Source organism: Neophocaena asiaeorientalis, unplaced genomic scaffold (genome assembly GCF_003031525.2).
Source record: "Neophocaena asiaeorientalis asiaeorientalis breed wild unplaced genomic scaffold, Neophocaena_asiaeorientalis_V1.1 scaffold228, whole genome shotgun sequence".
NCBI lineage: Eukaryota > Metazoa > Chordata > Mammalia > Artiodactyla > Phocoenidae > Neophocaena > Neophocaena asiaeorientalis.
This window is the reverse complement of record NW_020173762.1, coordinates 588081-614359: the sequence shown is the minus strand read 5'-3', so window position 1 is coordinate 614359 and position 26279 is coordinate 588081. Positions and strand designations below refer to the sequence as shown.

General features: G+C 35.7%; 1 protein-coding gene across 3 annotated transcripts in view; it reads left to right on the top strand.

The window, feature by feature from the left end:
• The window catches only part of ADGRL3 (adhesion G protein-coupled receptor L3), a 688045-nt gene that overhangs the window by 575332 nt on the left and 86434 nt on the right, over positions 1 to 26279 (top strand). For all 3 annotated transcript variants that reach the window (XM_024751339.1, XM_024751340.1, XM_024751338.1), the window contains 2 exons: positions 14358 to 14567; positions 23144 to 23364. In XM_024751339.1, the coding sequence (XP_024607107.1) occupies positions 14358 to 14567; positions 23144 to 23364 (431 nt within the window). The remainder of the gene's footprint in view (positions 1 to 14357; positions 14568 to 23143; positions 23365 to 26279) is intronic.

The following is a 26279-nucleotide window of genomic DNA, read 5'->3' as shown; positions in this document are numbered from 1 at the left end:
TTGCTATTTAAAATCATTGTGTTTCTTTTTAAATTTAGTATTGATTTAAAACAATGATAATTTGGAAATTTTTAACTTCATACCATGGATTGATTCTGTGTGTCAAATATTTTATAACTACACTTTTTCTAGGTTAGAAGAAAATACACTGTAAGGTTCTGCAGTTGCATATGAAGAAAAGTACTTGCTTTTCAAAAAGAGTATTTTTACTTTTTTAAAGTTCAAAAGAAAAGTTAATTTAAGAGTTTAAAAAATGATTTTATTAGTGAAAAATAAAATGTTTAATGTATAATGCTAAAGGTTGTACACTTCCATTCCCAAATTTTTATGTTCATTTTGTATTTTGCCATCTATAGTGCAGTGGGATTGAGGTGAAGGTAGAGATTAAAAATCATAAATATTACATAGTACGTTAAACAATGTATTTATTTAGAGGGAAAAAAAACTAGATAACTCACAAGTTGAATACCCTCCAAATATGTAAAATTCCATGAAAACAAAATGGTTTCAAAAATGATCAAAAATGTAAGATTTTATTATATTATCTTAAATATTAACTCTATCAAAAAAATTGACAACCTCTTAGAACCAAAAACTATTCTTGGACCTTCTCATCAAACAGTTTTATAATGATATGTTTTCTTCCTAGATTTATTAAAATCTGAAATTATTTATTTGCTGTTTTATTTTCTGCCTCCTCCACTGGACTCAAGCTCAGTGTTAGGAGCAGAGACCTGAAAGAACTGAGAATCAGTCTTGCAGATCATCTGGGGAAAGACTCTTCCAGGCAGATGAAACAAGAACAAGAACCTGAAGCAGGGGTGATTCTGTGATTCTGATGAACTGCAAGAACAGTGTAGCTGGAGTGGAAAGAAAAATTGTTTTATTACTTATTTTCTCCACTCTTTTTATAGAACTTTTATAGAAAAGTTGAAAGAGTGTTACAATAAACACTCATATACCCCTTTTTCTGAATTCATATTTAAATTTTGACACATTTGACTGTCACTCTTCTGTGTATGTACATGCATATATATTTTGCTGTATTATTTGACTCTTTGGAAGTAAATTGCTGATTTTATAATATTTAATTCCTAAATCTTCCAGCAAATAGGTTTCAAGAACATGCTCTACCATTAAAACACAGAAGAAATTTAACTTTGACTAAATATTATCATCTACTGTATAATTCATACACAGATTTTCTAATTATCCTGATAATGTCCTTTACAGCCCATTGTATTTCCACTTAGGGCCTGATCAAAGATCACAGTACCTTTAGTTGTGACATTTCTTTGCTCTTCTTTAGAAGTATCCCTGCCTGTTTTTGTCTTTCATGAAAATGAGACTTTGCAGAGTCCAGAGTCCAGGCCATTTGTCCTGTAGAATGTTTCACAATCTCAATCTTTCTGATTGTTTTCTCATAATTAGATCCAGGTTAAACATTTTTGGCAAAAACACCCTGTAGGAGATGCAGTATCCTTCCCATTGTATCAGGAAGCCCCTTATTGGAGTTACTAAGTTTGATCATTTTGTTAAAGTTACATTGTACAGGAACATTGAAGTTTTTGTAATTAAGAGGAACATGTGGAAACGAATCTGGAAAGTTTGTTTTATTAATCTCAGTTTTTTTCATTGTAATCTGTTACGTCTACCCTTTACTTGTTCCTCAAATAGTTAAATACTGTCTTTGTGACAGGCAAAGTTTATGATCTAATTAGTAATACAGATAAGTAATCAACATAATCTGTATCTTATAAGAAATGTCTTATTGTTGTGGTAGAGAATGCTGTAGAAACACATGGGGAAAAGCCTTAACTTGACCTTGAGAGGTCAGAGAAGATGCTCTAGATGAAATGACATAACTTTAAGCAAAATGAGAGCAACAGGCTTGAAGTAACATGAAGTAAGGCTGCATTTTTGTGGTTTTGAAATGTATATTTTCAGTAAAATTTATATTCAAGAGCATATTAATTACACTCTTCTTCTGATTGTTTTTATTTCTGAGTTGTAGTAGAATTTTTAAGCAGAAAGAGACCTGCAATCTTCTCATATGCACACTAGATCCTTACCCTTACAATTTTCAGGTTCTTTATCATCTTCAGTAAATAAGCATGGCTGAAAATAGCAGCTGGAGATGCATCTGCAATTCTAGTGAGAAATATAAGTAATAAAGTTTATGGAGATTGCAAAAAGTAGAGATCTGGTGAGGACTTAACTCTCAGAAAGGCCCAGCATGTTCAATGATAGAGGAATTAACATCATTTCTTTAGTGTCTACATACATTATCTCATTTGATCCACAGAACCAGAATAGGAATTGTCATCATAATTTATTTTCCCATTTTATAATTTGCAGGGAAGTTGGAATAAGAACAGTTAGGAGGCTTAGGGTCCTGATTCCAGTTCTTTAGGTAATTGCCTGTATCTTTAGCAGATCATTTGGACTCACTGTTCCCATTATTAATCAGTTAACGGAGAGTAATAAAATTATTTCTAACATTATCTCAGGATTATTTTGGGGGATTGAATAACAAAATCTATTAAAATCATGTTGAGAATTATAAAGTTTTCTGAAAATATAATTTTTATTTATTTATTTATTTTGCTTGGGCCTCTCACTGCTGTGGCCTCTCCCGTTGTGGAGCACAGGCTCCGGACGCGCAGGCTTAGCGGCCATGGCTCACGGGCCCAGCCACTCGGCGGCATGTGGGATCTTCGTGGACCGGGCACGAACCCGCGTCCCCTGCATCGGCATGTGGACTCTCAACCACTGCGCCACCAGGGAAGCCCGAAAATATAATTTTTTAATTCACTATATGCTTAACTGTCCTCAAAACCTTTGAGCTCTTGATCCTGGGAGTAGTTAACTATCAAGACCCAAATAGTTAATTGAGTTTCTAATAACTGATAATCATCTACCTGTACCTGAAAGAAAGACATTTAGGCCAGTGCTTTGCATCACTGTTCACAGTGACAGCTTCTTTTTATCACAATGCAATTGTCAAATTTGTTTAGTATATTGGCTCTACTCACCCAATTTACCCATGCTTGAGAAAGTATAATCAACCTGCCAAGCAAAAGAAGCAAGCATGAAAACTTTCTCCATCCTAATATTCTAACACTATCCTTAATTGCTTATACTGTTCTTGGTAAGAATTGGTTGATATGTTTACTAACTGTAGTCTATTTGCTCTGGGTTGCAAAATTTTACCCTTTTGTTTTTTTAACATTCAGACTCTTCTGTGATAGTTTTTCTTTTTTCCTGGCCTATTTCATTCTACTGTGTCTAGTAAATAAAGTAATAAAGCTAGAGAACTATTGAACTCTAGAGGAATTAGGCTAGATTTTCCAGAATAGTTTTATAGCTTTCTAAGATAGGCAGTAAGATCAACTTGTGTGTAAGATTTTAAAAGCATGTGAACAAAAATATGGCTGAACTGAATCATTTTTCTTACCTTGTTATAGACCATTCAGGGGACTGCCAGTTTCCTTTGTGTATCCCCACAGCATAAGCATTATGGTTTAAAGATCTTCTATGGTTGGTTACTTGCTGATTTAAAAAGCCAATCATGGAACTTTTAAGTTGTTAATTTTGTAAAATTTAATGTTAGCTCAAGCTGTTGACTCGAGGCCTGTGGGATATTTGTCCCCAGGGTTATTATTTGGAAGACCCCTACTTTGTTTAAAATGCAATAAACTTATTCATGAGAATGGAAAAAAGAAAGCCTAATAACCATCATCCCCTTTTTCTTTTTCCTGAATTTGGTATAGCTAAGAAAACCAAATGAATATGAATAATGAAGTAAAAATGAGATATACGTGTGTGTGTACGTGTGTATATATTTATATTTCCATTCTGTTTTACTCAGAACCTGACACACTCTAGGCATCCAATGTTAGGATGAATCTATCAAATTTTATTAGATGTTTTTGGCTTCGTGTAGTTTCTATTTATTTGGTTTTTATAATGTAGTTATGCAAAATTACTTTCTCTGTTAAGCCTAATTCTATTTGTCTCTATTTTAAAACTTTTCTTTCTCATTGTGGTAAATTTATCTTTCCTTACATGCCAAAGGAAATGGCTCTATGAGAAGAATGATATTTAAATACTAATAGTAGAGGCTTCCCTGGTGGCGCAGTGGTTGAGAGTCCGCCTGCCGATGCAGGGGACGGGGGTTCGTGCCCTGGTCCGCGAAGATCCCACATGCTGCGGAGTGGCTGGGCCCGTGAGCCATGGCCACTGAGCCTGCGCGTCCAGGGCCTGTGCTCCACAATGGAAGAGGCCACAACAGTGAGAGGCCGCGTACCGAAAAAAAAAAAAAGAAAAAATTACAAGTAAATAAAAATAGTAAACATATCTGAGTAATTCAAGTCTGGCATTTCTATGGTTTCCCTTCATTTATACTTCAGCTCCTCTATCCCATTCCATTTCACCTAACCCTTTAAGAAGTACTATCAAAAATTGTGTGTGTGTGTGTGTGTGTGTGTGTGTGTATGTGTTTTAATGAAAACAATCTTAAACGAAGTTACCCATTTTGTCTGAGAATCAGAAAATTAGCTGAATGATCCCCAGCAAACTTTGTTTTAACAAAACCACTGGATTTAATCATTGTATTTAAAGTATAATCAAGACATTTTCACCCGTGAACCCTACCTCTGTTTAGTTCTAAGGGGCTTAGTACAATTGAGTCTTCAAAAGAAATATAGGAAAGGATCTGTGGTCCTCCCCACTGTTAGCAGTATTGTTAAGAGCATGGAGTATTTGGCCATCAGTTAGGGTGATCAACCTTTTAGAGAGCCAACCAGGAAACAGCACTACCAGATCAAAAAATATACTTAATATGCAATAAGTAATTATGCACCTATGTGTTATTACTACTTAAAAGTGACAATTAGAAGTATTTAATGCTCATTAATAGTAGCGCTAATAGTGTGAATACCTATAACAATATTTTTTAAATGCTTCTTTCCATCCTCTGATACAGCAAAAGTCTCTATTGAATATTTAAAATTTCAGGCTATATTATCACACATTTTATAAATGTGAGAATTAAATAAGTTAGTACAACAAAGTAATTAAACAGATATGACCTATATTTAATAAAAATAACTGATACGTTTTTTCTATGTGTATTTTTCATTTTTTTAAATAAAGTTAAAACTGAATATAGTCAAAAGTAAAATTCACTTTGACCTGAAGTTCTGATTTTATCAAGCCCATATTACATTGATTCCTGGTGTCAATCCAATAGAAGACATCAAAATAAATATCTTCTTAACAAAAGTGTTCAGCATAGAGTACTTAGGATTTTAATTAATAGCTTTACTTTGTAGCGTTTTAGACTTGTAGCAATTAGTTCCCAGATCTCCAGAAATGCCCATCCACTTTGTATGTACAGGCTTGTTTTGGTAAACCAGCTGTTTGTCAATTTGTTCTTTTGCATCTGTGAACTCACTGTCCATGTCCAAAATGTTCATGATTTATAAACATTTCCAAGCACATTGGATGTCAGCATAAGCTTAAACACTATCAGGGATAATGGTTTTAGAGCACTGAAATAGTTGTACCCAAGCAAGTTAAAGTTTTAATAAAGAAATGATAAAGTCCTGTTAACATGACTGTCCTTTTCTGATGACATTTTTTTTTGGAAACAGTCTTAAATCCCCAAAATAAATCATGTTTTTCACTGTAATGATTTTTTTCTTCTAACCTATGCAGAAGTCCACGCAACTCGGGTAGAATAAGTTCATCTTTTTCCAGGTTCCCTATAGCCTCTTCAGAGCTCATCAAACAGTTTTAGAGAAACATATAAATGTGTCTTATTGTAATCTTTTTCTCCATTCTCATCTGTCATATATTTCAAAGTTAGAGAAAGACATTTTTCTTGTCCCACACTTTGGAAATATGATTTTACAGGTCAGTATTTTAACATCTTGTCTATGGCCAGCCCCTGTAATAGCCATCTTGAAGGCACATGTTTCAGGAGACTATCTCCTTCCATTTCTAGAAAGTTAAAAGGCTCATTAAGTACTTCTACACATTTTGAAGAAACTGAAAAGTGACCAAATAATTTCATTATGAAACCTCATTATTGCAGGTAAGCACATCACATTCCTTTCTAGCAGCCTTGTCTACAAGGTGTACAGCACATTTAGTGGGTAAGAACTGTTCATTTTCTTTTGTAAGAAGTTTATAGGCTGAATGGCATTTTCCAAAATTTACATTTGCACTGTCCATCAAATATGCAGATAGATGAGCAAAGTCTAGTTTATATATGGGCAAGGTTATCAACAGTCTTTTGTTTCGTGTCTTCTGAAGTTTAATCAAAACCTTTATGGAAATCAAGAAGACAATTTGAAATTCCATTTTTCAAATCAAAATGTATAAGAGCTGGGGGAAACATTATTTTGTTGCTATGATTCAACACTTCACTTTATATACTTTAGAAAGCATGATCTGACAGAATCAGCTCTACACTGTAAGGAAGCAAAACATTGGTTATCAAAATTTCTCCTTTTGTTTACCCACAGGACATTTCAGTTGCAACCTCTGAATCAGGAAAAGTAACTTTACTCAGGTGCAAAGACAAATAAAGGGAAGAAAGCAATAATACATGTTTATTCTTTTGGAATACTCAGGCTTACTCCACTACCATTAATTTCAACTGAACATTGGTACCTTTTGAGGAGAGGTTTAAAAAAAACATAAAACAAAAAAACCCCACTTTTTATCCTACAAAAACTTGCCTGTCTTATCCTAGATTTGTGAGATTTCAGCCTCCATACGCACATTCACAGTCTTCTCATGCCTGGCCCCAAATTCATTTCCACATTTTGTGTAGTATGCTTTGTTTTGGTTATCTCTCTAATCTAACTTCATGTATCCTTCCATGTATCTTTAAAATAACACAGTTGTTTAGCATTCCTTTTCAGTATTGTCATGTTATTATATTATATTGTTCTCAGTTTCATCAATGAACTCTTAGAGAACAGTCAACAATAGTAACAATGTTAAAAATTAATTTAGCAGAATCTTGGTACAAAGCACAACAGTTAATCCAAAATCAAAGAGAAATTTAGCATCACAAGGCCCTGAATTTGCAGACTTAGGTTTCATCACTCAGAATAATACAACAATGTCTGATTCTCTACTAGGAACTGCAAATCATGGTTTCCAGCATCAGTAGTCAGGGAAAAGGACAGCAAGAGTCACTAAGGAAGGTGGATATTCAATGCCACAGACACTTGATACTAAAAATAATGTTGCTTCCAGCCTCTATTTTCTAGACTATCATAAGGATTTTGTACTTTGCTTTCAAACTTCTGAACCCAACTCTGATCTCTGGAATAGTTTCATGTCTGGGAGAGGATTTTCCCAGGATAGAAAAATTTAATGCTAAAACTAAGACATTCCTGAGCAAACCTGGATACTTGGTCACGTTACCATTAATACTATATCTACTGCATTACTAGTTGAATGATCTGGGGTAAATTACTTATCTGTGCTTCAGTTTTTTCATCTGTAAATTGGAAATAATAATAGTATCACATCACAGTGTTTTATAGGACTAAGTGACAACCCTAATAAAATAGATAAGCACTCCTAAAAGAAACTGATATTTTGAAAGTTATGTGTTAGCTATCATCATCATTATTATCATCACCATTATCATCATCACTGTATTTAACTCAGAAATGTTAAAGATGAAATTTTCTATCTTCCCAGCTTCATTTTCTACCCTCACCCCAGATATTCCTAAAATCTTTTTCTTATTTACTGCTTGATTACTTCATTTACTTTAAAAATTTCTAATTGGTCAGTAATTGTTTTTTGTTTATCAACTTTACTTTTTACAAACCTATAGCTGTATTTAATTCTCAACTACTGTAAGATACTTAATTTCCACATTTTCTACTATTTCCTTTTCTGTTTCCTCTATTAAGGTAGTTGTGAATCTGGTTCACCAAACATGGTGAGGTTAAAAAAATCTTTTTTCAATTCAAAGCAAGAAAACTTCAAATAACTTAGAGTATACAGCGCTGTGCTTCTGAAACCAAAGAGATATAATAAGTTCTCTTGAATTCAAAGAATAGTTGGATATGAATAGTTTTGTGTGCTTTTACTTGCCAGTGGTACTCTCTCAGCAATTAAAGCTTGAAAATATTTGATTTTTTTTTCAACTTGATACAAATTTGGAAATCATTGCTGAGTTATTTTGGCTAACTTACTATAAAAATCATAAGAAATGCAATCATATCATTCTTCTTACTGTGTTACTCAACTTTGACCTTCATCCTATTACTGCAAAAAAAAATTCTAATTTCCTCAGACCATTGAGCCCTTTATTTTCCCAAGCATTCGTGTGGTGACCTATGTGTTTGATGATCTGTTAGAGCAATGCAAGGAACTTATTTCACAGAGTTCTTGCCATATTTATCAGAAAATAGGCCTTTCATAACCCTACTAGCTTCAGTGAAATTCCTGAGTCAAAGCAACGCCTTATGCTGATGTGATACATTGGTAGCAAAGTGAGTGCTCCTACATTTGCAAAGAAGAAAAAATAAAACTCATTTAGCTATATTACAAGTATTTCAGAACAAGATATGTTTGAGGCAATTTAAAAATCATATTCTTATGCCTTAACAACTCCGACTCAACATTAAAATAATACATTTTAATGCAGAAAGTAAAACAGGTTCTTGAAAATTACTGCCCACAATTAATAATTATTATAGGGTGATTGTTCAAGCAATGTCTGGAAAATGCAACTTTCTAAAATTATAAAAAAACATCCAGAGGGGTTCAGAATTAATTCATATAGTTTGTGTATCTGGAAATATACAATATATCTGGAAATACTTAGGCAGTAAAAATGGAAAACATTTCAAAATCTATTTCTCCATCTTGTTTGCTGATAAGATGCTTTTTGGACAATAAAGTTAGAAATATCAAGATATACATAAAGATCTTAGTGTACACAGGTTGAGTTATTTTTAAATCATGAAGCGGAAGTCACATTTCCCTATTCCATGAATTTGGGCTTAGTTTCATTAAATGTACCTATTGGTATATTTGAGGGTTTTATACTGACAGAGTGAGTTTCACAAAACATCATTGGTTAAGCCACCTTTTTTTCCTTCATTGTGGTACTCACCCCTTTTGTGGTATTTGAATTACTCAGTAACCCCACAGTGATAAGACAAAGCAGATTCATTGAGGTGAAAATAAAAGGAAAAATCAGAAACTTTCTGTAGCTTTTACAAAATATCTGGCATTTCATATGTGAATGTAAGCTTCACAGAAAGCCTTAAAAATGAGTATTGTTTTCATAAAAATTTCTTTCTAGTGTGGATAGAGTCAATGAATTTCCTGAAAGTATATTCTGATGAATCATTCTGTCATTCTGCTTGTAGATTTTCTCTCACAGCTCCCCATCTTCTTTAAGAAATTAATTTCCTTGAAGTTTTTGATTCTTTATTTTTCTAATTTTTATTGGTGTATAACTGATTTACAATATCATGTTAGTTTCAGGTATATGATAAAGTGAACCTGTTTTATCTCTATATGTATGAAGTGTCTGATACTTTAAAGGGTAAGTAGTTGTTAAAGTTGTCCAATTGCAAAATTGGAGCGACAAGGTTAAATCCACATCTTCAGACTCTAATCATACTTACTCTGCAGTCCTCTTACTTCCACACATTTTAAGATATTATGGTGTAACGACCTTCTAATTCTCCAGCTTTAATTTTCTTTATCTTTTACTCAAGATTTTAGAGCAGGTAGTTTATGAACCAAAGAACCCCAAAGGTTGCAATGGGCAGCATGATACAACTTTTAGTTTATAATCTAAATTAATTGCAGAAGGGGGGGGTAATTGAAGAGAGATTCATTTATTCAGTTCACACATTAATTGTGCATCCACTCTATGGGAGGCAGCTTTCTAGGACCTGGGGATACATTGGTGATTAAACAACTTATTCTCTTGCAGTGTACTTTCTAGTAAAGGCCACAGACGATGAACAAGAAATTTTTTTTTTTTCTAATTGGAGTACAGTTGATTTACAATGTTGTGTTAGTTTCAGGGATACATTAAAGTGAATCAGTTATACGTATACATATATCCTCTCTTTTTTAGATTCTTTTCCCATATAGGCCATTACACAGTATTGAGTAGAGTTCCTTGTGCTATACAATAGGTTCTAGGCTATGTATTTTATTAATATTTCTTGTTTATGTAGAAAACATAAATAAGATATATTAATAAAATATATAGTCTAGGTAAATGTTAAGAGGAAAAAAAATTCAGGAAAAGCAATAGAGAGAGTGGGTAAATGATGTTTGCAATTTTAGATGAGGTGATTCAGAAAAACTCTGTGAGAAGGTGACATTTGAATGAAGAACTGAAGGAAGTTAGCAAGTAAGTCACACAGCTATTTATTGGAAGAGAATTCCAGACCAAGTGAACATCAAGTACAAAGTCTCTGAGGCTGGAATGTGCTGGATGTATTCAAAGGCTAGAGGAGGCCAACTGGGGTAGAGTGAACTGAATGAAGGGGAGAATAGGAAATGTTTCACAGGAGTGCAGATCTTATAGGACATTGTAGACCTTTGTAAAGACTTTGGTTTTTACTTTTATTGAGGTAGGAGACATTGGATGCCTCCATCAATGAATCTTATTATCTGGCTTGTATTTAAAGAGAATCTCTCCATGTTGTTGAACAGAGAGGAAAGGGGGATGGATGAGGGTCAAAGTAGGGAGATCATTTAGGAGGCTGTTTAAAAAAAAATCAGGTGGGGCTTCCGTGGTGGCGCAGTGGTTGAGAGTCCGCCTGCCGATGCAGGGGACACAGGTTCGTGCCCTGGTCCAGGAGGATCCCACATGCCGCAGAGCGGCTGGGCCCGTGAGCCATGGCCGCTGAGCCTGCGCGTCCAGAGCCTGTGCTCCGCAACGGGAGAGGCCACAGCAGTGAGAGGCCAGCATACCGAAAAAAAAAAATCAGGTAGCTCTAACCAGTTTTGTGCAATTGAGGTGAGGAGCAGCTGTCAGATAGAAGACGGGAGCTACAAGATTTCTTGATGGATTAACAGTAGTGTGTGAAAAAGAGGAATCAATATGACTCTTAAGTTCCTGGCCAGAACACTTCAAAGAATGAAGTTGCTGTTTACTGAAATGAGGAAAACAGAAGGAAGGGTAGATTTGGGAGTGGGGGGTGGGAGCGGAGGGTGAAACAGGATAAGAAGGGGCTCAGTTTTGAACATGTAACATTTGATATTGATACTTTTTAAAATCCAGTGGGGATTAAATGGATACTAAAACTATACTGATGTAAGAGGGCTCAGCTCTTAGACATTTGGTTTAAGTGGAATAGTGTTATTATAACCATTCAAAAACAAATTCGGCAGGCGTACTCTCAACCACTGCGCCACCAGGGAAGCCCTATTCATCATTTTTTATGTGTCAAGCCCAATACTAAGTGCTAGGATATAATAATAAGATATAAGACTAATAAGATCTCAAGTCACATAATGGTATATAGTTCATGTCAGGGGTGATTGAGTTATAGAGTACTCAAAACGTGGAACCTTGGAAATAGGAATACTTGCTGCATTATCACATTGTTAAAACTCTACCTAGGAGGGCTTCCCTGGTGGCGCAGTGGTTGAGAGTCCGCCTGCCGATGCAGGGGATGCAGGTTCGTGCCCTGGTCCAGGAGGATCCCACATGCCGCAGAGCGGCTGGGCCCGTGAGCCATGGCCGCTGAGCCTGCGCGTCCAGAGCCTGTGCTCCGCAATAAAAAAAAAAAAAAAAAAAAAAAAAAACTGTACCTAGGAGTTTTATTCAATTGACCATCCTCTTGAAGGGGGGTTGGTTTTTATCATGGCTTGGCCTCCTGAAAGTTCTGTTATGACAGACTACTATAAAGAGGGCTAAACTCATAGGTCTTGTTCACATTTAATGTTCATTGTTCTTTTTCTTTCATCTTACTGATAAAATTCAAGTGGTGAGTTACATTTGATCACAGTATAATACATATAAGGTAGTTGGTGTTTATGTTTTCTGAACTAGACAGTAATACCCGAAAGATGATTACTAATTAATTGCTAGACTTTTTTGTTCTTTCTTTGAGCGTTATGTACTTTTTGTACTGTTGTTTTGACATTTGGTATTCTTCTCTTAATAACTCTGCATGAGGTTTTTGAAAGACCTACAAAGGCACTGAGTAAAGTCAATACATTTCTAATAATGCAACTACCCAGGAAAAGCTGGAGTTATTTGGTTTCTTTTTTTTTCTTTCTTTTTTAGTGTTTTAGGTCTTTAGGATATATTTGAGAATGTATTATACCTGCCATTATGGAAGACTGCTGTGCTGAACGCTGGTGCTTGATACTCAATTACAGCATCTTTCCTTTGAGTCAAAGAAGAGAGCAAATAGCTCTCTGTTCAGGGAACCGGGTAGCACTAACCACTCTCCACTCTCCAATAGTAAAAGTAATTTAAGCTATCAGAGACCCAACACTACTTTAGCAGTGTCCCCTGGAGAACAAAGCAGTTAAAGCAAAATTTCATGTGGTTTTCTTTCATGATTTGAGCTCCTTCTGAGAAATACATCTAGAGTTATGCAGGAATAGTTTGAAACTGTTTCATTGGCAGTGTCCTAGCAGAGTTCTTTATCAGATAACAACTGTGAAGTTGTATCTAGCAATATGCGAAGTGCTGTGATTCAGGTTACAGCATGGTGGCTCACTTGTAAGGAGAATTTCCACATTCAGAATAATCTTTGTATGAAGTTTATATAAAACAGAAAGGTACAAAGTTTGAATAAAAATAAAAATAGAAAACCTGGATATTTATGAATTTTTTAAGGTGAGCTAACAATGTGGGAGACAACTAAATGTAGTAACTTCCATCCTAAAACAAAAATCAATGTGTATGATCTATACAGTTGAAAAAGATGTCAATTAGAAACACATATCTTTGTTTTCAACTAAAAAATTTCCCATGCACATGTTATGCTTTCACTACTTATGCATATATCCATAAAAATCAATGTCATTGATTTGTGTCATTTAAATTTTTACATAAATGATATCATACTGTATAGATACTTTTGCCACTTGCATTTTTTTAAACGTAATATTAGATTTTTGAGAAGTATCTATGTTTGTGACTATAAATCTAGAACACTGATTTTCTACTCCTCTTTTGAATATCATTCCATAAATATCAACCATTATTTATGTATTCCCCTACTGTTGGAAGTTAGGTCTTTAAGAATTTTCAAGAAACCTAGGAAGAAAAGAGGAATTGACAGTCATAGACAGTTTCTCGATTCTGCTCCAACATGTTGGCACACTGATGTGTTGGGCTACCATACATTCTAAGCTTCACAAAAGTGGTTTCGACGGAGGCAAGCTATCATAGAGTGGAAATGGAGTTTTGAATCTTAGAACAAAGACAGAAATGAGATAGTGGACAAACCAAAGAACATGGCAGGTATGGAACTCACAGGACTGTAACAGAGACACATAATGTAGTTTCAATGAGGAAGTTTTCATGAACGTATTTCTTTTTCATGGCTCCACTATCTCTTTGGGGCTGCTATCGGGTATAGTAATTCTGAATACTTATTTTCCATCTGTGTATAACAGGTTCTATTCATGCAAAACCTTTCAGTGATCAAACTTCTTGATCTCCTTAAGCCATTCAATATGAATATAAATCCAGTGACTATCCTCATTCTTTTAGATTTTCCACTAAATAAATGGTACACATATGTGGCTGTCTGTCAGAATTAACTGGGGATCTTTATAAAATTATATACTTTTATGAACTCAACCTTCGAAATTCTGATAAAGGATTTATAGGACAGAGGAATTGTATTTTTTTAATAAAAATTCTTCAGAGATTCAAATAAATTTCAGTTGTGATACCACTTTCCTAAGTGTATAACTTAATTTTTATATAGAGTATTCCCTAGCAAGAGTTGTAAAAATATTAACCTAAAAATGTGATGTGGGGTAGAAAAACGAAAAGCTTTACCTTGAAATCTTTGGCCAGAATTAAGTTGATATGCTTCAACTGAAAATGTACATAGTTGAAAATGTACAACTGAAAATGTACATAGCTAAGAAAGATGCAAACACTATTGACAAACTGATTTACACCTCACAGAAAAGATAAAATGCTTTACCTGTGGATTAGAAAACCCAAATAATTAAGTTATCTTATTCATTGCATGTGTGGAGGATATTTAGTACATTATTAAAATCATGCTTCACAGAACCAGGCCCTTATAAACTTTGTAATTAGTTATGCATAATTGCAACTTATGCCTTTTCTATTGTGTTTCCAGCACAGTGATGCGGTCCATGACCTTCTTCTGGATGTGATCACATGGGTTGGAATTTTGCTGTCCCTTGTTTGCCTCCTGATTTGCATCTTCACATTTTGCTTTTTCCGTGGGCTCCAGAGTGACCGTAACACCATCCATAAGAACCTCTGCATCAGCCTTTTTGTAGCAGAACTGCTCTTCTTGATTGGGATCAACCGAACAGATCAACCAGTAAGCAATTTATTTTGATATTAGAAAAGAATTTCTCCACTTCCAGCTTTCCAATACACAAAATATTCTTGTTTGAAAGTATCCTCTCTTCCAGTTGTCTAAGATAGTTACTAATTTTGAGATCTTTTTCAGTATTCCCTTTTTCATATCCATTGCCATAAAGAAGCAGTGAATATATGGATGTATGAATGTACATTTCTTCAGAAATTCTGTTCAAAAACTTGCCTTTCTAAACAACTGTGTTTCTCCATTAGTATTTTTCTTTAATTTTTTTAATCACAAACCTGAATATTGAGAAAACTTAAATCATTTGGGGAATAGAGGAGTATCTTTTCTAACATGTAATTGTTATTCTTTGAAGTTTATAATATATATTTAAAAAAAAACACTGGAAATTATATTGAAAACTGCATGTCAAACATGAGTTGAGTTTTTTTTAACCTTTTTTTTAACATCTTTATTGGAGTATAATTACTTTACAATGGTGTGTTAGTTTCTGCTTTATAACAAAGTAAATCAGCTATACATATACATATATCCCCATATCTCCTCCTTCTTGCATCTCCCTCCCACCCTCCCTATCCCACCCCTCTAGGTGGTCACAAAGCACTGAGCTGATCTCCCTGTGCTACGTGGCTGCTTCCCACTAGCTATCTATTTTACATTTGGTAGTATATATAAGTCCATGCCACTTTCTCACTTCGTCCCAGATTACCCTTCCCCCTCCCTGTGTCCTCAAGTCCATTCTCTACGTCTGCATCTTTATTCCTGTCCTACCCCTAGGTTATTCAAAAGCTTTTTTTTTAGATTCCATATACATGTGTTAACATATGGTATTTGTTTTTCTCTTTCTAACTTACTTCACTCTGTATGACAGACTCTATGTCCATCCACCCCATTACAAATAACTCAATTTCATTTTTTTTATGGCTGAGTAATATTCCATTGTATATATGTGCCACATCTTCTTTATCCATTCATCTATCAAGGGACACTTAGGTTGTTTCCATGTCCTGTCTATTGTAAATAGAGCTGCAATGAGCATGACACTTTTTGAATTATGGTTTTCTCAGGGTATATGCCAGTAGGGGGATTGCTGGGTCACATGGTAGTTCTATTTTTAGTTTTTTTAAGGAACTTCCATACTGTTCTCCATAGTGGCTGTATCAATTTGCATTCCCACCATTAGTGCAAGAGGGTTCCCTTTCCTCCACACCCTCTCCAACATTTATTATTTCTAGATATTTTGGTGATGGCCATTCTGACTGCTGTGAGGTGATACCTAATTGTAGTTTTGATTTGCGTTTCTCTAATGATTAGTGATGGTGAGCATCCTTTCATGTGTTTGTTGGCAATCTGTATATCTTCTTTGCAGATACATCTATTTAGGTCTTTTGCCCATTTTTGGATTGGGTTGTTAGTTTTTTCCAAAACTATGTTGAATAATAGTGGTGAGAGTGGACAACCTTGTCTTGTTCCTGATCTTAATGGAAATGGTTTCAATTTTTCACCATTGAAAACAATGTTTGCTGTGGGTTTGTCATATATGGCCTTAATTATGTTGTGGTAGGTTCCCTTTATGCCTACTTTCTGGAGAGTTTTTATCATAAATGGGCTTTCAATTTTGTCATAAGCTTTTTCTCCATCTATTGAGATGATCATATGGTTTTTCCCTTCAATTTCTTAATATGGTTTATCACACTGATTGATTTGCTAATATTGAAGAATCCTTGTGTTCCTGGTATAAACCCCACTTGATCATGGTGTAGAACACTTTAATATACTGCTGGATTCTGTTTGCTAATATTTTGTTGAGGATTTTTGCATCCATGTTCATCAGTGATATTGGCCTGCAGTTTTCTTTGTTTGTGACATCTTTGTTTGGTTTTGGTATCAGGGTGATGATGGTGGCCTCATAGAATGTGTTTGAGAGTGTTCCTCCCTCTGCTATATTTTGGAGGAGTTTGAGAATGATAGGTGTTAGCTCTTCTCTAAATGTTTGATAGAATTTGCCTATGAAGCCATCTGGTCCTGGGCTTTTGTTTGTTGGAAGATTTTTAATCACAGTCTCAATTTCAGTGCTTATGATTGGTCTGTTTATACTATCTATCTCTTCCTGGTTCAGTCTCAGAAGGCTGTGCTTTTCTCAGCATTTGTCCATTTCTTCCAGGTTGTCCATTTTATTGGCATATAGTTACTTGTAGTAATCTCTCATGATCTTTTGTATTTCTGCAGTGTCAGTTGCTACTTCTCCTTTTTCATTTCTAATTCTATTGATTTGAGTCTTCTCCCTTTTTTCTTGATGAGTCTGGTTAATGGTTTATCAATTTTGTTTATCTTCTCAAAGAACCAGCTTTTAGTTTTATTGATCTTTGCTACTATTCCCTTCATTTCTTATTCACTTATTTCTGATCTGATTTTATGATTTCTTTCCTACTGCTAACGTTGGGGTCTTTTTGTTCTTTCTCTAATTGCTTTAGGTGTAAGTTTAGTTTGTTTATTTGAGATGTTTCCTGGTTATTGAGGTAGGATTGTATTGCTATAAACTTCCTTCTTAGAACTGCTTTTGCTGCATTCCATAGGTTCTGGGTCATTGTGTTTTCATTGTCATTGTTTCTAGGTATTTTTTGATTTCCTCTTTGATTTCTTCAGTGATCTCTTGGTTATTAAGTAGTGTATTGTTTAGCCTCCATGTGTTTGTATTTTTTATAGATTTTTTTCCTGTAATTGATATATAGTCTCATAGCTTTGTGGTCAGAAAAGATACTTGATACGATTTCAATTTTCTTAAATTTACTAAGGCTTTTTTGTGATCCAAGATATGATCTATCCTGGAGAATGTCCCATGAGCATTTGAGAAGAAAGTGTATTCTGTTGTTTTTGTGTGAAATGTCCTGTAAATATCAATTAAGTCCATCTTGTTTAATATATCATTTAGAGCTTGTGTTTCCTTATTTATTTTCATTTTGGATGATCTGTCCATAGGTAAAAGTGGGGTGTTAAAGTCCCGTACTATGATTGTGTTACTGTCGATTTCCCCTTTAATGGCTGTTAGCATTTGCCTTATTTATTGAGGTGCTCCTATGTTGGGTGCAAAAATATTTATAATTGTTATATCTTCTTCTTGGATTGATCCTTTGATCATTATGTAGTATCCTTCTTTGTCTCTTGTAATAGTCTTTGTTTTAAAGTCTATTTTTTCTGATATGAGAATTGCTATTCCAGCTTTCTTTTGATTTCCATTTGCATGGAATATCTTTTTCCATCCCTCACTTTCAGTCGCTAAGTGTCCCTAGGTCTAAAGTGGGTGTCTTGTAGACAGCATATATATCGGTCTTGCTTTTGTATCCATTCAGCCAGTCTATGTCTTTTGGTTGGAGCATTTAATCCATTTACATTTAAGTTAATTATTGATATGTATGTCCTATTACCATTTTCTTAATTATTTTGTGTTTATTATTGTAGGTCTTTTCCTTCTCTTGCATTTCCCGCCTAGAGAAGTTCCTTTAGCATTTGTTGGTGGTTTAGTGGTGCTGAATTCTCTTAGCTTTTGCTTGTCTGTAAAGGTTTTAATTTCTTCATTGAATCTGAATGAGATCAGATGGGTAGAGTAATCTTGGTTGTAGGTTTTTCCCTTTTATCACTTTAAATATATCCTGCCACTCCCTTCTGGATTGCAGAGTTTCAGCTGTTAACCTTATGGGAATTCCCTTGTATGTTATTTGTTGTTTTTCCCTTGCTGCTTTTAATATTTTTTCTTTGTATTTAATTTTTGATAGTTTGATTAATATGGGTCTTGGCTTGTTTCTCTTTGAGTTTATCATGTATGGGACTCTGCACTTCCTGGCATTGACTGACTATTTCATTTCCCATATTGAGGAAGTTTTCAACTATAATCTCTTCAAATATTTTCTCAGTCCCTTTCTTTTTCTCTTCTTCTTCTGGGACCCCTAAAATTTGAATGTTGGTGCATTTAATGTTGTCCCAGAGTTGTCTAAGACTGTCCTTAATTCTGTTCATTCTTTTCTCTTTATTCTGCTCTGCAGTAGTTATTTCCACTATTTTATCTTCCAGGGTGCTTATCAGTTCTTCTGCCTCAGTTATAATGCTATTGATTCCTTCTAGAGAATTTTTAATTTCATTTATTGTGTTGTTGATCATTGTTTGTTTGCCCTTTAGTTCTTTTAGGTCCTTGTTAACGTTTCTTGTATTTTCTCCATTCTTTTTCCAAGATTTAGGATCATTTTTACTAGCGTTACTCTGAATTCTTTTTCAGGTAGACTGCCTATTTCCTCTTCATTTGTTTGGTCTGGTGAGTTTTTACCTTGCCTCTTTATCTGCTGCATATTTCTCTGTCTTCTCATTTTGCTTAATTAATGTGTTTGGGGTCTCCTTTTTGCAGACTGCAGGTTCGTAGTTCCTGTTATTTTTGGTGTCTGCCCCCAGTGGGCTGGGTTAGTTCAGTGGGTTGTGTAGACTTCCTGTTGGAGGGGACTAGTGCCTGTGTCCTAGTGGATGAGGCTGGATCTTGTCTTTCTGATAGGCAGAACCTCATCTGGTGGTGTGTTTTGGGGTATCTGTGACCTTATTATGATTTTCAGCAGCCTCTCTGCTAATGTGTGGGGTTGTGTTGCTAGTTGTTTGGCATAGAGTGTCCAGCACTGTAGCTTGCTGGTTGTTGAGTGGATCTGGGTCTTAGCATTGAGATAGAGATCTCTGGGAGATTTTTGCCTTTTGATATTACATGGAGCCGGGAAGTCTCTGGTGGACCAATGTGCTGAAGTCAAGTCTTCCACCTCAGAGGCACAGGTCTGACACCCGGCTGGAGCACCAAGACCCTGTCAGCCACATGACTCAAAAGAAAAGGGAGGGAAATAAATAAATAAATAAAATAAAATAACGTTATTAAAATAAAAATAATTATTAAAAATAAAAAAATTAAAAGGTAATAAAAAAAGAAAGAAAGAAGGAAGAGAGCAACCAAACCAAAAATCAAATCCACCAGTGATAACAAGCACTAAAAACTATACTTAAAAAAAAGAAAAAGAAAAACAAACAATAAACAAAAAAATGGACAGATGGAACCCTAGGACAAATGGTAAAAGCAAAGCTGTACAGACAATATCACACAAAGAAGCATACACATACACGCTCACAAAAAGAGAAAAAGGAAAAAAAAAATCTATATATTAAAAGAAGGAAGAAAGCAACCAAATCAATAAACAAATCTACCAATGATAATAAACTCTAAATACTAAACTAAGATAAACATAAAACCAGAAACAAATTAGATGCAGAAAGCAAACCCCAAGTCTACAGTTGCTCCCAAAGTCCACTGCCTCAGTTTTGTGATGATTCGTTGTCTATTCACGTATTCCACAGATGCAGGGTACATCAAGTTGATTGTGAAGATTTAATCTGCTTCTCCTGAGGCTGCTGGGAGAGATTTCCTTTTCTCTTCTTTGTTCGCACAGCTCCTGGGGTTCAGCTTTGGATTTGGCCCCGCCTCTGCATATAAGTTGCCTGAGGGCATCTGTTCTTAGCACCCACAGGACGGGGTTAAAGGAACAGCTGATTAGGGGGCTCTGGCTCACTCAGGCTGGGCAAAGCAGGGGTACAGAATGTGGGGTGAGCCTGAGGTGACAGAGCCTGGAGTGATGTTGCAACAGCCTGAGGAGTGCCATGTGTTCTCCTGGGGAAGTTTTCCCTGTTTCACGGGACTCTGGCAGTGGCTTCTAGGAGGGGAGGTGTGGATAGTGACTTGTTCTTGCACATAGACTTCTTGATGGCTACAAGAGCAGCCTTAGTGTTGCATGCCCGTCCCTGCTGGTAGCTGCAGCTCGCGACAGTCTCTGGAGCTCGTTTAGGTGGTGCTCTGAATCCCCTCTCCTTGAGCACCCTGAAACAATGGTCTCTTGCCTCTTAGGCAGTTCCAAACTTTTTCCCGGACTCCCTCCAGCCTAGGTGTGGTGCACTAGCCCCCTTCAGGCCCTGTTCATGCAGCCAACCCCAGTCCTCTCCCTGGGATCTGACCTGAGAAGCCCGAGGCTCAGCTCCCAGCCCCCACCCACCGTGGCGGGTGAGCAGACAAGCCTCTCAGGCTGGTGAGTGCTGGTCGGCAGCAATCCTCTGTGCAGGAATCTCTCCGCTTTGCCCTCCGCACCCCTGTTGCTGTGCTCTCCTCCGTGGCTCCGAAGCTTCCCCCCTCCACCACCCACAGTCTCCGCCCGCGAAGGGGCTTCCTAGTGTGTGGAAACTTTTCCTCCTTCACTGCTCCCTCCCAGAGGTGCAGGTCCTATCCCTATTTTTTTGTCTCTGTTTTTCCTTTTTTCTTTTACCCTACCCAGGTATGTGGGAAGTTTCTTGCCTTGTGGGAAGTCTGAGTTCTTCTGCCAGCATTCAGTAGGTATTCTGTAGGAGTTGTTCCACATGTAGATCTATTTCTGCTGTATTTGTGGGGAGGAAGGTGATCTCCACGTCTTACTCCTCCGCCATCTTGAAAGTCTCCTAACATGAGTTTTTCTAATTGACCTATTTTGGAAAATAGTTCAAACTCAATGTCATTTTTATAATTTATATACTCTTCCCAAATTTTGTTTTACACTTTATATTTTCTTAAATTCTGTTTACATCTTTAAGTGCTAACTTCGTACTTTATACTTTACTACTAACCACGTTTAGCCATATCAAGAAAGGAAGGGAAGGAGGGAGAGAGATGGCGAGAGAAGGAGGGAGAGAGTGAGGGAGGAAAGGAAGGAGGGAAGGAAAGAAATAGGAAAAAATGAATAGCACTAGCCAACTGTTCTTGATAAACCCAAACAGAAAATATGATCAACAGACAATATCTAATATAGTAAACAGACTTTATGCACATTTGTAATTTTTGTGAGGCCCTTTCTACTAACTTAAGATTTATGCACATAACGCAAGTTGGTTCTCATGAGTAAAACTGCAAGTGAAAATTTTCATTTTTTAGAAGACTTGTAGGCATAATAAATAATTCATTCACTTAATGCTGTTCTCTGGTATGTGTCCATATGTATACAGTATGTTACAATGAAAATGCAGTTGGATTCATGTTTGTGATTACACATTCATGATTAATGGCTGTGAAGGGTACAATTATGGTGATTATACTTTTAACTGGTTATCATATACAAATGTGACAGTTTTTCCCATAAATGCATACAGATGAATAAGCAATCAAAGTGCACATTCCTTCTCCAAAAACGTAAAGCCTTCTGATAACAAAAATTAATAGTTGAAGTTCTAACTCTACAAAGCAAGAAATGGAAAACGATGTTATTTCCCAAGAAGAAATCATTTCATTCTCTTTTTAACCTGCAATTTAAATGCTCTGTGATTTCTTTTCATTTAGAAACCTTATTCTTATTTTTGCTTCTTGATGTTACATATGGTATGATAAACTTCTCCAAGTGTTGCATACTGCACAAAACTTCTGACATGTAGCATAAAGGACAATGATTGATATCAAAAATTTGGGTTGAGTGCAGCTCAGCCCAACTTGTCTTTACTCTTCTTGCTGTATATGTGTTCTCTTCCTGCCTGTTATGTGGCAGTCAGGCTCTACTTTCTCTTTCTAGCCCCTTTGACACTTGATTGCCTCATCTCCCCTTCATCATCATCTCTCTAATCCAAGGAAATAGACCTGCCCTTTGTCTCATTTCTCAAGGATCATACTCATCATTGAATCCATACTAATGAGTTAATTTCTATAAATTTGTTGCCTTTTCTAGTAGGAACTATAGATTTTAGTTAAGACTTCTTATAAAAAATGAAGGCCTCCCCTCCAAAGGAGTGAGAATTTCAGGAACTGACATAAGATAATTAATATATGGTCAGCTGAAACTTATAGTACCTTAGAAAATATGCCAAAGTAAGGGCTAGCTGCCTTTTGTGACCAAGCTTGTATAGCCCAACATTTAGTAAAATAATAAAAAATGAGAGAATGAAAGCACTTCTGGAACACTTTATTTTAACTAGATCTACATTTACACCTATGCAGTACGAACTTCCCAATGTCATCTTAAATCCTTTCTGAAACAAGGCAAGGAAGAAATAAACAATAAATAATAATGAATTAATAATCTCATTATAAAACACTTTAATTATTATATTTTTTTATTTTAAGAGCTTTTATTCTCTTCAATTTTAGTGTTTCTCTTTCACTTACATTGAAGAACTTACTATGTTAATAAACACAGGATTATGACCAAAAAAAAAATTCATGAGATCTATTTTAAAACCTTTAGACTAATCTCAGTAATAATTATCAGTAGGATCTTATTAGAACTTTTCCCTATATGTTATACTTTTTTCTTATTATAATGCTCTGCTGTCATCCATAGCCATTATTAATAAAATGTTAAATAGAGTTTTCACAGATAAGTTATATTTAATTAGGTTTTAATGTCTGAATTTTAAGAATCTTGTCTCAATTTTTTTTTGCAGACCTATCTTATTATTGCAGTCTTGATAAATATTTATTTTAATTTTATGGCAGTTGGTATTTCATTTTGTAGTTATTTGACTGACTCATTTGTTCCTTTCCCTAGATTGCCTGTGCCGTTTTTGCTGCTCTCTTACATTTCTTCTTCTTGGCTGCCTTCACGTGGATGTTCCTGGAGGGAGTGCAGCTCTATATCATGCTGGTGGAGGTTTTTGAGAGTGAACATTCACGAAGGAAATACTTTTACCTGGTTGGCTATGGGATGCCTGCGCTCATTGTGGCTGTGTCAGCTGCAGTAGACTATAGGAGTTATGGAACAGATAAAGTGTGAGTTTACGTTTTCTTTCCTTTCTTTCCTCTTTTAAAATCTAGTTGAAATTGAAACTTTGCATTTTCTCAGAAGCTAAGGCTTTATATCACTTCACAGCAATAAACAACAGAACTGTAGAAGCAAATGGAGATAATTCAATTCATGGGTTGTACTTTTGTTATGATGTAAAGAGAGAAAAAATATTCCTGAGATTGAACATCTACATCACAACCTTGAGTAATTATAAAAGAATGATACTTTTAATATCTTTCAGAGCACTGAGACATTTGTCAAATGAAGAGCTAGCTGTATTAAAGATGTGTATTCAGAGGACAGTGTAGTCCCTGACTTTAATGGCTTCTCTTCTTCCTGACATGTCAATTCTAGTCACTAGAAAGTAACATATCATTAACAGAAAGGTAGATAGAGCATATGAGCAGGGGCAGCTTGTGTTTTCCTTTTTTCCCCTAGGTGGCTATTGGGGTACAGTGATGAACTTTATTTTCAACATACCTTCAAATTGGTGAAACATACCCATAGAGATGATCAGCATACTTATGGAAAGAAATTCAGTGAAAAATATTTCAGTAATCCACATCAATATAATAGTTAGGATCCTGAGAATGAATGAGTTTCAACAGAAAAAGTTTAGAAAGAAGACCAAAATAGATCTCTGATGAATACTCACATTTAGAACATAGATTGAGGAGGGAGAATAAAAATAAAGAAAGAAAAGAGATGACCAGAGCCTTAAAAGAGAACCATGGGGAAAGTGAGAAGAAAGTTTCAAGGTGGTATTCTCTGTCCATTTATCCTTTGCAACAACTATTTTTGGCAAAGTGCTGGAAGCAGAAGCCAAATTGGAAAGTGTGAAGAGATAAGTCAGTGGCAATGAAGTAGAGTCTTCAAGTGTTATCTACAGCCTGAAAAAGTTTGATTGAGAAATAGTGAAAATATTAATTCATGGTAACAGTAATGAAGAAGGATTTTTAAAAATGAAGTCCCAAAATACCTAGCGTGGGAAGAATCAAGTTGGTAAGAGGAGATTAGTAGAGAGAAAGTATCTTATGCCTCATTTGTATTAAATATATATATAGGCTGAATGAAAAGAAAAGGTCCTAGGGGGATAGAAAGACATAAGATTAGACATAAGATGAGAAAAATGTTGATTTAGTACTGAAAGTGGCCTTAGAATTCACCTTGCACAGGCTCCGGATGCACAGGCTCAGCAGCCGTGGCTCACGGGCCCAGCAGTTCCACGGCATGTGGGATCTTCCCGGACTGGGGCATGAACCCGTGTCACCTGCATCGGCAGGCGGACTCTCAACCACTGCACCACCAGGGAAGCCCCAGGCATTATTTTTATAGATGAAAAAGAATCAAGAACCAGATAAATTAATTGCCTTGTCCATGGTGATGGAGGTAGATAGTGGCAGACATGTGATGAAATAAGTCAGGCTTATTTCCACTAAAACTAGGATGTTTTTGAAATAGTCAGATGACCCCTGTCTTCTGAGGTGTGAAGGAAATAACAGAAAAGATAAATTTGGAAGTGGAGGAATTTTTCCATCAAATAGGAGATGCTGATTTTTGAGTGAATAGGTGAGGTCACACTGAGAGGACAGATTTGAAAAGCTCTGAAATGAGCACTATGGAAAATGTGTTAAGGAGCCAATTAGACATTAATAAAACGATTTCCAAGCAGTAGTGTAGGCTCAGATGAGGTTAGACAACATCAATTGTACAGAAGTTAGTAAGCCAAATTTCATGACTTTTCACCAGCAGTCAGCAGCCTGAATATGCTGGCAATAAAGCAGCTCGTTTTCCAGAAGAGAAGATTCAGAAGGAGGGAACCAAAAGAGGACTCCAGAGTTATAGGGAGCATAGTTAAAATAGAATATACGTTGGTGTAGAAGCACCAACAATACGATTAAAAGAAGACCATCTCGGGCTTCTCAGGTGGCGCAGTGATTGAGAGTCCGCTTGCTGATGCAGGAGACACGGGTTCGTGCTCTGGTCCAGGAAGATCCCACATGTCGCGGAACGGCTGGGCCCGTGAGCCACGGCCACTGAGCCTTCGCGTCCGGAGCCTGTGCTCCGCAATGGGAGAGGCCACAACAGTGAGAGGTCCGCGTACCGCCAAAAAAAAAAAAAAAAAAAAAAAAAAAACGACCATCTCGCTTCTGTTGAATTTTTTTCTTGAGTACAGTGACAAGCTACATAAAACAATTTGTCTAAATGTAACTAATAGTAATTATTTTTTAATCTAACATTTGTGAGTTGTGGTCGAATCTGAGGTCATTTTGTGTATCCCAGTGGCAATCATGGACCAGATTAGGATTAGGTAAAAATATTGCCTGTATTTGCTCCTAAAGACATTTTAGGGGAGGGGGATTAGATCATAGAATTTAATAAAAAACACCTTTATTGATATAATTTGCATACCATAAAATTCACTCTTTTAAAGAATACAATTCAGTTGTTTTTAGTGCATTCAATTTAGGCATCCATCACCACTATCTAATTTTAGAAAATTTTTATCCCCTCTAAAAGAAGCCCATTAGCAGTTACTGCCCTTAGATCATAGGATTTTACATTTTAATTAATGCATTTTCTCTCTAATGTATTAAATTGACTGATACTGTTATTTTTGACCTATACTATAAATATTGTCCTTATATAGTTCAATTTTGCTCTCTGCAGTTCTTGACTTGCTTTATTTTTGTTTCCTGTTGTTTTTTCTCTTTAGATATTTGCAAATTTTCCTATTACTGAACTGACAACTTGTTTGCTTTATGTTTTAGTCATTTATTTTGAAAGAGAGGTCATTTTCTAGATAGCAGGAATCTATCTTTTCTTAGAATCAATACTATGTAGTCTCTTGTGATTTTTTTAAAGTTTTGGCCATCATTGCTTTAATTTCCTGCACCAT